This window comes from Somniosus microcephalus, chromosome 17 (genome assembly GCF_052327205.1).
Source record: "Somniosus microcephalus isolate GS21.2 chromosome 17, FLI_Smic_1.0, whole genome shotgun sequence".
Taxonomy (NCBI): Eukaryota; Metazoa; Chordata; class Chondrichthyes; order Squaliformes; family Somniosidae; genus Somniosus; species Somniosus microcephalus.
In genome coordinates this window covers 65867942-65881168 of record NC_141003.1, presented here as the reverse complement: position 1 = coordinate 65881168, position 13227 = coordinate 65867942, and the positions used below count along the sequence as shown (strand labels likewise).

At 48.6% G+C, this 13227-nt stretch overlaps 1 protein-coding gene across 2 annotated transcripts in view; it reads right to left on the bottom strand.

The window, feature by feature from the left end:
- Positions 1 to 11549, bottom strand: part of arsa (arylsulfatase A) — a 39280-nt gene extending 27731 nt beyond the window's left edge. Inside the window, exons 1-3 of one of the 2 annotated variants that reach the window (XM_086010561.1) lie at positions 11225 to 11549; positions 2555 to 3014; positions 1388 to 1557 (exon numbers count right to left, since the gene is read on the bottom strand). In XM_086010561.1, coding sequence (XP_085866687.1) covers positions 1388 to 1557; positions 2555 to 3014; positions 11225 to 11433 — 839 coding nt within the window. In that variant the 5' untranslated portion in view covers positions 11434 to 11549. The remainder of the gene's footprint in view (positions 1 to 1387; positions 1558 to 2554; positions 3015 to 11224) is intronic. The other variant, XM_086010560.1, reaches the window with a different exon arrangement.
- Positions 11550 to 13227: the final 1678 nt, after the last annotated feature.

The window sequence follows — 13227 nt, the reverse complement described above, 5'->3', positions numbered from 1 at the left end:
CTATCCGCCAATCCATGGGTACTGTTCCAGAGTCTACAGAATTTTGGAAGATGACCAGCAATGCATCTACTATTTCTAGGGCCACTTCCTTAAGTACCCTAGGATGTAGATTATCAGGCCCTGGGGATTTATCAGCCTTCAATCCCGTCAATTTCCCTAACACCATTTCCCTCCAAATACTGATTTCAGAGTAATGCTCCCCCTACTCTCGCCTGATGTTTCTGGTCTGTCTCACTGCTGTGCTCACATGCCCGCTAGGACTTGGGTTGAGACTGGCCAAACTCATTTCAAATGGACGAGAGCTTCAGTCCCAGTGATAAACAATCCAACACACTGTGCCACCTCATGAGTGTACATCTAATCACTGTCAATGCTGGGTCATTGAGGACAATGGTGCTTACCTTAGAGAATAGCTGACACAGTCTCAACAGGAGTCCTGCTAGTCTGTATGGCTCAGTATCACACCAGGTGGTGGACTAGCCAGTGAGACCATGACTGGGAGGGGTGGTATGTATAGCAGTGCGCCTCTAACATACGTAGTGAGGCTTTGAGCGGGAGCCACTGAGTCAGAAGGTGCAGGTTCGAATCCCACTCCAGAAGAGCAGAGAACCAGTTGCGGATTCTGGGATACCCACGTCCAGTGGATGTGGGAGGCCCCCTCTCATCGTATGGGTTGTGGGAGCCCATAAAACCCTTCCGCCGTACAGGAATAATTCCCCCTATCAGCTGGTATAGAGATGGTTGCAGCCATGGAAGGAGCCTTGACGTCGTGGCCTGTCAGACTGTTAATCAACCTGCGAACCCTTCCACTACTTCACACTGTTCTCCATGGGAAGAGTGCGAAGATACGAAATGTTGACTTCTAACACAACACAGCAGCGAAAGATTCACGTACATGGACCTAGGGCAGTAGTCGGATATGGTAGTGTTGCGGTTATGTTACTGGGCTAATAAGTCAGAGAACGTGAGTTCAAGTCCTACTGTGGCAGTTTGAGAATGCCAATTCAGTTTAAGAAGTCGGGAAATAAAGAGTTGGTATCAGTAAAAGTGACCATGAAGCTGTTGTCATAAAAACCCAACTGGTGTGTCTCACTGCTGAGGTCCTTTAGGGAAGGAAATCTGCCGTGCTTACCCGGACTGGATTATATGTGACCAGTCCCATACCAATGTGGTTGACTTTTAACAGCCCTCCGAAATGGCCTAGCAAGATAGTCAGTTGTACAAACCACCACCTTTTCAGACAACTAGGGACGGGCAATAAATGCTGGCCTTGCCAGCGACGCCCACATCCCGTGAATGAATAAATAGAATTAAAAAGACCTTCATATTCTAACAAATCTCGGTCACGGATAATGAACAGAATCCGTGTATCTCTAATCCAATGTACCCGTTGTCACTGGTGAGGAAGACTAGCGTGTTATTCTCCACTCCGGCGTCATGTAAAGCCTTCATTATCACCCCCACCGATCCGTCAAATTCCATCAGCGCGTCCCCCAGAGGACCCCTCTTGGACTTTCCCGCGAAGTCCACACTAGCAAACTGTGGATAGTGGGTGTGCTGCAAACATAGGAACAGAACATTAGAACTGCAGTCACGGGCGGCATCTACACCCTGTGGTGAATTTTACCAGCGCGGGCTCCCCGTATGGAGCCTCACCCGTTGGGAGGGCTTATCGGCGAGTTACTGGCCGCCCGGCGCAATTTTCCACCCGCTAATGCGTGGCGTGATAGAGGGCACTGTGCCTCCATTAGAGAAGGAGCTGTACGATACACATAAAAGAATACAGTGAGGGGTACGGAGCATTACAGGGCAATGTGTCAGAATCTTATCGTGATCGGTGCCTTCAAAAAGTACAAATTCCTGCGCAATCTTGATCTGTGAATTTGTTCTTGTGTGCAGGATGTTAGTGCGCGCAGCGTGAGGTGGCACGCAGGTTATCTGCACAGTAAATATCCCTCGACACTGACCCACCTTTATCCCTCAGCCCAGCCTCAGAAGGCTTCACTACATCGATGTGGCATTTCCACAATGGCCACATCAACTAATAATGATACATTTGTGCCAAATTAAAGACAGTGTTGTGTCACAGCCCCACATGTCAGTGTCTAAGCCAATGTACTGCCCAGTCCCCGTTCCAACCTTTCAATAGCAATGTTCACAGAAGCATTATCAAAGATGGACACCGAGCCATATAAGGTGATATTACAGGTGACTAAAAGCTTGGTCAAAGAAGTAGGTTTTAAGGAGCTACTTAAAGGAGGAGAGAGAGGCGGAGAGTCAGAGAGGTTTAGGGAGGGAATTCCAGAGCTTAGGGCTGAGGCAGCTGAAGGCACGGCTGCCAATGGTGGAGTCATGAAAATCAGGAATGCACAAGAAGCCTAAATTGGGGGAGCGCAGAGATCTCAGAGGGTTGGAGGAGGTTAGAGAGATAGGGAGGGGCGAATCCATGGAGGGATTTGAACACAACAATGAGAATTTTAAATTTGAGGCATTGGTGGGCCAGGTCAGCCCGAGTTGAAATTTTGCCAAGATACGATGGAGAGGCTATACTCACGTGTGATGCGTAGTAAAGGAAGAACGGTTTGCGCTGCTTTGCTGCTCTCAGAATGAAGTCTCTCGCAAAGCGATCATACAGTGGAGTGAGCGTGGGAAAGTCGACCGGCTGCCGGATAATCTTGTTATTCTTGACCAGGGGCAAGAGGACCACACCTTGGTCGCACTTTCCGTAGCACTTGGTGTCTGGTGGGAAACATGTCAGGTTCTGGCAGGGCCCCTGGTCGTGGGAGTACGGGACGCCCAAGAATTCATCGAAGCCCTGGTGGATGGGTAGGTAGCTCCCGTTAGGCCCGTAGCCTAAGTGCCACTTCCCCAGCATCGCTGTGACGTATCCTTGCTGTTTCAACAGCTCAGCGACGGTGGTTTCATTGAGCGGGAGCCCACCCCTTGACCCAGGGTAGAACACGCCTGGGTAAATCCCCGACCGAGTGGGGTAACGGCCTGTGAGCAAGGCTGCCCTAAGATGGAGAAGTAAAACAGGAAGATTGCCGACTAATGTAAAAATAATTACCTACACTACACTTTCATTCTAAGATACTGAGTAACCCAGGTGTAGACTCACAGTGCAGGACACCAGCAACGGGGAACAGTGCAGGAGACAAAGGGAGATCTTTTAAGCAGCAGTGACTGGGTGATGCTAAGCAGCAATTCTTGATCAACTATGAGAGTCCGGTTGTGTCTCAACACCTGATCCTTGGAGCGAGCCTTTGGCTCAGTGGGACCATTCCTGCCTCTGAGTCAGTAGGGGCAGGGTTCAAACCCGGCTCCAGACATTTCTAGCAAATGGAGTCCGAATTCTGGGTTAACATCCAGCGGGATACTCATGCCCGGTGGGTGTGGGTGGACTCTCCTCATCGTATGGGTTGTGGGAGCCCATAAACCTCTACCCTACCACCCTGTCAATTGGACTAACCTCCCTTTCGGCTTATATAAAAATGGTTACAGCCATGGAAGGAGCATTGACGTCGCGGCCTGTCAGACTTATGAACCCGTCCACGACTTCACACTGTTCTCCAGGGGAAGAGCGAGAAGATACGTAAAACAACCTCCTTCTCGTCTCCAGTCCTTTCCTCACTCTGCCCCTTAAACCTCTCCTTTGTCTAATCTCTCCACCGCTCCCTCAAAAAGCCTGTGACTCTCATTTGCCTCTTTCTCCCTCCTGCAATCTTCAAAGATGCTGATATTATTTAATGCAATTACTGCACATTATTCATTCCAATTACTGCATATTGTTCATTGCAGATTAATGGATATTAATCACTGTCCATTACAGTCCAGTGCAGTACAAGGAAACACAGAAGATAGGAGCAGGAGTAGGCCATTCGGCCCCTTGAGCCTGCTCCGCCATTCAATGCGATCATGGCTGATCATACAAATTCAGTACCCGGTCCCTGCTTTCTCCCCATACCCCTTGATCCCTTTAGCCTTAAGAAATATATCCAACTCCTTCTTGAATATATTTAATGTATTGGCCTCTACTGCCTTCTGTGGTAGAGAATTCCACAGGTTCACCACTCTCTGGGTGAAGAAATTCCTCCTCATTTCTGTCCTAAATGGCTTACCCCTTATCCTTAGACTGTGACCCCTGGTTCTGGACTCCCCGACCATCGGGAACATCCTTCCAGCATCTAGTCTGTCCAGTCCTGTCAGAATTTTATAAGTTTCAATGAGATTCCCTCTCATTCTTCTAAACTCCAGCGAGTACAAGCCCAATTGACCCAATCTCTCCTCATACGTCATTCCTGCCATCCCAGGTATCAGCCTGGTGAATCTTCGCTGAACTCCTTCCATGGCAAGAACATCCTTCCTCAGATAAGGTGACCAAAACTGCACACAATACTCAAGATGTGGTCTCACCAAGGTCCTGTATAACTGCAGCAAGACATCCTTGTTCCTGTACTCAAACCCTCTCGCTACCTGGTCAACATGCCATTTGCCTTCTTAACCGCCTGCTGCACCTGCATGCTTACCTTCAGCGACTGGTGCACAAGGACACCCAGGTCTCGTTGCACTTCCCCTTCTCCCAATCTATTGCCATTCAGATAATAATCTGCCTTCCTGTTTTTGCCACCAAAGTGGATAACCTCGCATTTATCCACGTTATATTGCATCTGCCATGCTTTTGCCCAATCACCCAACCTGTCAAAATCATCCTGGAGTTTCTCGGCATCCTCCTCACAGCACACACGCCCACCCAGCTTTGTGTCGTCTGCAAATTTGGAGATAATACATCTAGTTCCCTTGTTTAGATTATTAATATATATTGTGACTAGCTGGGGCCCAAGGAACGATCCCTGCGGTACCCCACTAGTCACTGCCTGCCACTCGGAAAAAGACCCGTTTATTCCAACTCTTTGCTTTCTGTCTGCCAACCAGTTCTCTATCCAAGTCAATACCTTGCCACCAATCCCATGTGCCTTAACTTTACACGCTAATCTCTTATGCGGGACCTTATCGAAAGCCTTCTGAAAGTCCAAATACACCACATCCACTGGTTCTCCCTTATCTATTTTACCAGTTACAGCCTCAAAAAATTCCAGTAGATTAGTCAAGCACAATTTACCTTTTGTAAATCCATGTTGACTTTGTCCGATCCCGTCACTGTTTTTCAAGTGCTCTGCTATTATATCTTTTATAATGGACTCTAGCATTTTCCCCACTACCGATGTCAGGCTTACCGGTCTGTAAATCCCCGTTTTCTCTCTACCACCTTTTTTGAATAGTGGGGTAACATTAGCTACCCTCCAATCCATGGGTACTGTTCCAGATTCCATCGAATGCTGGAAGATGATCAGCAAAGCATCAACTATTTCTAGGGCCACTTCCTTAAGTACCCTAGGATGTAGATTATCAGGCCCTGGGGATTTATCGGCCTTCAATCCCATCAATTTCCCTAACACCATTTCCCTACAAATACTGATTTCTTTCAGTTCCTCCCCCTCATTAGACCCTATGTTCCCCGACATCTCTGGGAGGTTATTTGTGTCCTCCTTTGTGAAGACAGAACCAAAATATGTATTTAATTGGTCTGCCATTTCTTTGTTCCCCATTATAAAGTCCCCTGATTCTGACTGCAAGGGACCTACGTTTGACTTCACCAATCTTTTTCCTCTTCACATATCTATATACTGAGGGAGCTGCACTGTCTTTCGGATGAAGAGTTAAATCGAGGCCTCACATGCCCTCTCAGGTGGGTGTAAAAGATCCTACGGCACTATTCGAAGAAAATAGGAGAGTTCTCTCTGATGTTCTGGCCAATATTTATCCCTTAATCTACACCACAGATGATCTGGTCATCATCACATTGCTGTTTGTGGGAGCTTGCTGTGCACAAATTGGCTGCTGAGTTTCTTACATTACAACTGTGACTACACTTCAAAAATACTTGAATGGCTGTAAAGTGCTTTGGGACGTCCTGAAAGGTGCTGTACAAATGCAAGTCATCTTTCATATTAATCAATGCAGATTATTGCATATTAATGACTGAATATTACTGCATACTAATCAATACAGAATATTATATATTAATCAACAGATTATTACATATTAATCAACAGAAGGAGCGAACCTGAGCGGGAACGGAACTAGGAGCAAATCAACACAGGCAGAATTTGAAAGAGTGACGTCAGAGTAAGAAAACCTAAAGTGACATCAGCACAAGGGAAGGAGCTGATTGGTGAGTAGCTGGTGATTTTTTAAAGTCTTAAGTTTATTTCTGCTAAGTTAGTTAATAGTCTATTAAATAGAGGCAGGGCAGGGCACCTCAGTCCCATGTGGGAAATCCAGGACGTTTCCCATGTCCTGGACAACCACATGTGCAAGAAGTGTCGTCAGCTGGAGGAGCTCGAGTTCCGGGTTTCAGAGCTTGAGCAACAGCTGGTGTCACTGCGGTGCATCCGTGAGGCCGAGAGGTACGTGGATAGCATGTTTCAGGAGGTGGTCACCCCAGAGTATGCAGGCAGAGAGGGAATGGATGACCGCCAGACAGAAAAGGAGGAGCAGGCAGGTAGTGCAAGAGTCCCCTGATTGCATGACTCTCTAACCAGTGAGGTCGATGGTTCCTTTGGGGAGTACAGCCAGAGCCATGTCCATGGCACCACAGGTGGCTCAGCTGTACGGGGAGGGAAGGAGGAAGGTCAGGAAAGCGAAAGTGATAGGGGATTCAATAGTTAGGGGAACAGACAGGCGTTTCTGCGGCCGCAGACATGATTCCAGGATGGTATGTTGCCTCCCTGGTGCCAGGGTCAAGGATGTCATTGAGCGGCTGCAGAACATTCTGATGGGGGAGGGTGAACAGCCAGAGGTCGTGGTCCATATCGGTATCAACGACATAGGTAGAAAGAGGGATGACGTCATGCAGGCAGATTTTAGGGAGCTAGGAAAGAGATTAAAAAGCAGCACCTCAAAGGTAGTGATCTCCGGATTACTCCCGGTGCCATGAGCTAGTGAGTATAGAAATAGGAGGATAGAGCGTGGCTGGTGAGATGGTGCAGGAGGGAGGGCTTTAGATTCCTGGGACATTGGGACTGGTTCTGGGGGAGGTGGGACCTGTACAGGTCGGACGGGTTGCACATAAACAGAGCCGGGACCAATATACTCGCAGGGGGGGTTTGCTAGAGCTGTTGGGGAGGGTTTAAACTAATTTGGCAGGGGGATGGGCACCAGGATGTAGCATTCAAAAGGAGAAATATAGTACACAAAAGAGTGGGAGATAAAGATAGCATAGAGTAAAAGATAGTATGGTATTAGGTGGGGTCAGACTAAGGGAAAATACAAGAAGGTCTAAGATAGGTTTACAGTGCATGTATGTAAACGCACGAAGTGAGGTAAATAAGATTGGTGAGCTGTAGGCGCAAATAGCTACATGGGAATATGATGTTGTGGTGATAACGGAGACCTGGCTCAAAAAAAGGGCAGGATTGGGTATTAAACATTCCTGGATATAAGGTGCTCAGGAAAGATAGGGAAGGAAAGAAAGGAGGTAGGGTGGCAGTATTGATTAAGGAGAATATTACAGTGCTGGAGAGAGAGGATGTCCTGGAGGGGTCAAGGACAGAATCTATTTGGTTAGAGTTAAGAAACAATAGAGGTGCCATTACACCACTAGGTGTATTCTGTAGGCCACCTACTCATGGGAAGGATACAGAGGAGCAAATTTGCAGGGAAATTACAGAGGTGCAAGAACTGTAACCTCATGGCTGGTCATATCCCTCACTCTACCATTACCATCAAGCCAGGGGACCAACCCTGGTTCAATGAGGAGTGCAGAAGAATATGCCAGGAGCAGCACCAGGACTACCTAAAAATGAGGTGCCAACCTGGGAAAGCTGCAACACAGGACTACATGCATACTAAAAAGCGAAAGCAGCATGCTATAGACAGGGCTAAGCGATCCCACAATCAATGGATCAGTTCAAAGCTCTGCGGTCCTGCCACATCCAGTCGTGAATGGTGGTGGACCATTAAACAACTAATGGGAGGAGGAGGCTCCATGAATATCCCCATCCTCAATGATGGTGGAGTGCAAAAGACAAGGCTGAAGCGTTTGCAACTATCTTCAGCCAGAAGTGCCGAGTGGATGATCCTTATCGGCCTCCTCCTGAGGTCCCCACCATCACAGAAGCCAGTCTTCAGCCAATTCAATTCACTCCACGTGATATCAAGAAATGGCTGAGCGCACTGAATACAGCAAAGGCTATGGGCCCCAACAACACCCCAGCTGTCGTGCTGAAGACTTGTGCTCCAGAACTAGCCGCGCCTCTAGCCAAGCTGTTCCAGTACAGCTACAACACTGGCATCTATCCGACAATGTGGAAAACTGCCCAGGTATGTCCTGTCCACAAAAAGCAGGATAAATCCAATGCGGCCAATTACCGCCCCATCAGTCTACTCTCAATCATCAGCAAAGTGATGGAAGGTGTCATCAACCGTGCTATGAAGAAGCACTTACTCACCAATAACCTGCTCACCGATGCCCAGTTTGGGTTCCGCCAGGACCACTCGGCTCCAGACCTCATTACAGCCTTGGTCCAAACATGGACAAAAAAGCTGAATTCCAGAGGTGAGACGAGAGTGACTGCCCTTGACATCAAGGCAGCATTTGACCGAGTGTGGCACCAAGGAGCCCTAGTAAAACTGAAGTCAATGGGAATCGGGGGGGAAACTCTCCACTGGCTGGAGTCATACCTAGCACAAAAGAAGATGGTTGTGATGGTTGGAGGTCAATCATCACAGCCCCAGGACATCGCTGCAAGAGTTTCTCAGGGCAGTGTCCTAGGCCCAACCATCTTCAGCTGCTTCATCAATGACCTTCCCTCCATCATAAGGTCAGAAGTGGGGATGTTTGCTGATGACTGCACAGTGTTTAGTTCCCTTCGCAACTCCTCAGATAATGAAGCAGTCCATGCCCGCATGCAGCAAGACCTGGACGACATTCGGCTTGGGCTGTTAAGTGGCAGGTAACATTCGTGCCGCACAAGTGCCAGGCAATGACTATCTCTAACAAGTGAGCGTCTAATCACCGGCCCTTGACATTCAATGGCATTACCATCGCCGAATCCCCTACAATCAATATCCTGGGGGTCACCATTGACCAGAAACTTAACTGGACCAGCCACATAAATACTGTGGTAACAAGAGCAGGCCAGAGGCTGGGTATTCTGTGGTGAGTGTCTCATCTCCTGACTCCCCAAAGCCTTTCCACCATCTACAAGGCACAAATGAGGAGTGTGATGGAATACTCTCCACTTGCCTGGATGAATGCAGCTCCAACAACATTCAAAAAGCTCAACATCATCCAAGACAAAACAGCCCGCTTGATTGGCACCCCATCCACCAGCTTAAACATTTACTCCCTCCACCACTGGCGTACCATGGCTGCAGTGTGTACCATCTACAAGATGCACTGCAGCAACTCGCCAAGGCTTCTTCGGCAGCACCTCCCAAACCCGCAACCTCCACCACCGAGAAGGACAAGGGCAGCAGGCGCATGGGAACACCACCACATCCAAGTTCCCCTCCAAGTTACACACCATCCTGACTTGGAAGTAGATCGCCGTTCCTTCATCGTCGCTGGGTCAAAATCTTGGAACTCCCTCCCTAACAGCACTGTGGGAGTACCTTCATCACACGGATTGTAGCGGTTCAAGAAGACGGCTCACCACCACCTTCTGAAGGGCAACTAGGGATGAGCAATAAATGTTGGCCTTGCCAGCGACGCCCACATCCTATGAACTAATAAAAAAAGTGGGGTACATAGACTTCCAAAAGGCGTTTGATAAAGTGCCACATAATAGGTTTGCTAGCAAAGTTGAAGCCCATGGGATAAAATGGACAGTGGCAGCATGGATACAAAATTGGCTAAGTGACAGGAAACAGAGGGTAGTGGTGAACGATTGTTTTTCGGATTGGAGGAAGGTATACAATGGTGTTCCCCAGGGGTCGGTACTAGGACCACTGCTTTTCTTGATATATATTAATGATTTGGACTTAGGTGTACAGGGCTCTATTGTAAAATTTACAGATGACACAAAACTTGAAAGAGTAGTGAACAGTGAGGAGGATAGGAATAGACTTCAAGAGGACACGTGGCAGATGAAGTTAAATGCAGAAAATTGCAAAGTGATACATTTTGGTAGGAAGAACGAGGAGAGGCAATATAAACTAAAGGGTACAATTCTAAAGTGGGTGCAGAGACAGAGAGACCTGGGGGGTATATGTGCACAAATCATTGAAGGTGACAGGGCAGGTTAAGAAAGCGGTTAAAAAAAAGCTTACGGGATCCTGGGCTTCATAAATAGAGGCATAGAGTACAAAAGCAAGGAAGTTATGATGAACCTTAATATAACACTGTTTCAGCCACAAATGGAGTATTGAGTCCAATTCTGGGCACTGCACTTTAGGAAGGATGTGAAGGCCTTAGAGAGAGTGCAGAAAAGATTTACAAGAATGATTCCAGGGATGAGGGACTTTAGTTATGTGGATAGACTTGAGAAGCTGGGGTTGTTCTCCTTAGAGCAGAGAAGATTGAGAGGAGATTTGATAGAGGTATTCAAAATAGACAAGAGTAGAGAGAAACTGTTCCCATTGGCAAAAGGATCGAGAACCAGAGGACACAGATTTAAGGTGATCTTAATTGTGACTTTCAAAAGGGAATTGGATAAGTACCTGAAAGAAAACAATTTGTAGGGTTATGGGGAAAGGGCCGGGGAGTGGGACTAGCTGAAGTGCTCTTGCAGAGAGCCGGCAAGGGCTCATGGGCCTTCTGTGCTGTAACCATTCTATGATTCTGGATTAATGCATATTAATCAATACAGATTAGTATAGCAACAGAAAATGCTGGAAAAACTCAACAGGCCAGGCAACATCCCTGGAGAGAAAATAGAGTCAACGTTTCGGGTCAAACCCTTTGTTATTTTGGATTTCCGGCATCTGCAGTATTTTGCTATAATAGAGATTAGTTATTGTATACTAATCAGATTATTGCATGTTAATCTAAGTAGCTTCTTCTATATTAATCATTGCAGATTATATATCAATTGCATATTAATTATCATATATTAACAGATTATTGCATAACCCCGGCCTGTCGGTCTCTCCCCGGGTCCCCGGCCTGTCTCTCCCCCGGTCCCCGGCCTGTCTCTCCCCGTGTCCCCAGTCGGTATCTCACCGGGACGGGCTGCAGATGCTGGCCGCGCTGTAGAAGTCGCTGAATCTCCGGCCCGCCGCCGCCAGTCGGTCCAGATTGGGGGTCCGGGAGCTCGGGTGCCCGAAGCAGCCCAGGTCCCCGTACCCGAGGTCATCGGCCAGGAACAACACCACCCCGGGGCCGGCGGCAGCCAGGCCCAGGAGCAGCAGCAGCGGGCAGAGCGGCGCCATGGGATCGGCCAAACAGACAGAGAGAGAGAGAGAGAGAGTAATAGAGAATAAACCAGGGGAGTAATGTGGGAGAGAGAGAGAGTAATCCAGGGGGAGTAATGGAGGAGGAGAGAGAGAGTAATCCAGGGGGAGTAATGGGGGAGAGAGAGAGAGTAATCCAGGGGGAGTAATGGAGGAGAGAGAGAGAGTAATCCAGGGGGAGTAATGGGGGAGAGAGTAATCCAGGGGGAGTAATGGGGGAGAGAGAGTAATCCAGGGGGAGTAATGGGGGAGAGAGAGTAATCCAGGGGGAGTAATGGGGGAGAGAGAGAGTAATCCAGGGGTAGTAATGGGGGAGAGAGAGAGTAATCCAGGGGGAGTAATGGGGGGGAGAGAGAGTAATCCAGGGGGAGTAATGGGGGACGAGAGAGAATAATCCAGGGGGAGTAATGGGGGAGAGAGAGAGTAATCCAGGGGGAGTAATGGGGGAGAGAGAGAGAGTAATCCTGGGTGAGTAATGGGGGAGAGAGAGAGAGTAATCCTGGGTGAGTAATGGGGGAGAGAGTAATCCAGGGGGAGTAATGGGGGAGGGAGAGAGAGAGTAATCCAGGGGGAGTAATGGGGGAGAGAGAGAGAGAGTAATCCAGGGGGAGTAATGGGGGAGAGAGTAATCCAGGGGGAGTAATGGGGGAGAGAGAGAGTAATCCAGGGGGAGTAATGGGGGACGAGAGAGAGTAATCCAGGGGGAGTAATGGGGGAGAGAGAGAGAGTAATCCAGGGGGAGTAATGGGGGAGAGAGAGAGTAATACGGGGGGAGTAATGGGGGAGAGAGCGAGCAATCCAGGGGGAGTTATGGGGGACGAGAGAGAATAATCCAGGGGGAGTACTGGGGGAGAGAGAGAATAATCCAGGGGGAGTAATGGGATAGAGATGGGGAGAGAGAGAGTAATCCAGGGGAATTCTGGGGGAGAGAGAGAATAATCCAGGGGGAGTAATGAGGGAGTGAGAGAAAAATCCAGGGGTGTAATTGAGGGGAGAGAGAGAGTAATCCAGGGGGAGTAATGGGGGAGAGAGTAATTGAGGGGGAGTAATGGGGGAGAGAGAGAGAGAGTAATCCAGGGGGAGTAATGGGGGACGAGAGAGTAATCCAGTGGCAGTAATGGGGGATGAGAGAGTAATCCAGGGGGAGTTATGGGGGACGAGAGAGAATAATCCAGGGGGAGTACTGGGGGAGAGAGAGAATAATCCAGGGGGAGTAATGAGGGAGGGAGAGAAAAATCCGGGGGGAGTAATGGGGGGGAGTGAGAGAGAGTAATTCAGGGGGAGTGATGGGGGAGAGAGTAATTGAGGGAGAGTAATGGAGAGAGAGAGAGAGTAATCCAGGGGGAGTAATGGGGGACGAGAGAGTAATCCAGTGGCAGTAATGGGGGATGAGAGAGTAATCCAGGGGGAGTAATGGGGGGGAGAGAGAGAGTAACAAAGGGGGAGTAATGGGAGAGAGTAATAGAGAATAATCCAGGGGGAGTAATGGGATAGAGATGGGGAGAGAGAGAGTAATCCAGGGGAATTCTGGAGGAGAGAGAGAGTAATCCAGGGGGAGTAATGGGGGAGAGAGTAATTGAGGGGGAGTAATGGGGGAGCGAGAGAGAGAGTAATCCAGGGGGAGTAATGGGGGACGAGAGAGTAATCCAGGGGGAGTAATGGGTATGAGAGAGAGAGTAATAAAGGGGGAGTAATGGGAGAGAGTAATAGAGAATAATCCAGGGGGAGTAATTGGATAGAGAGAGAGAGAGTAATCCAGGGGGAGTACTGGGG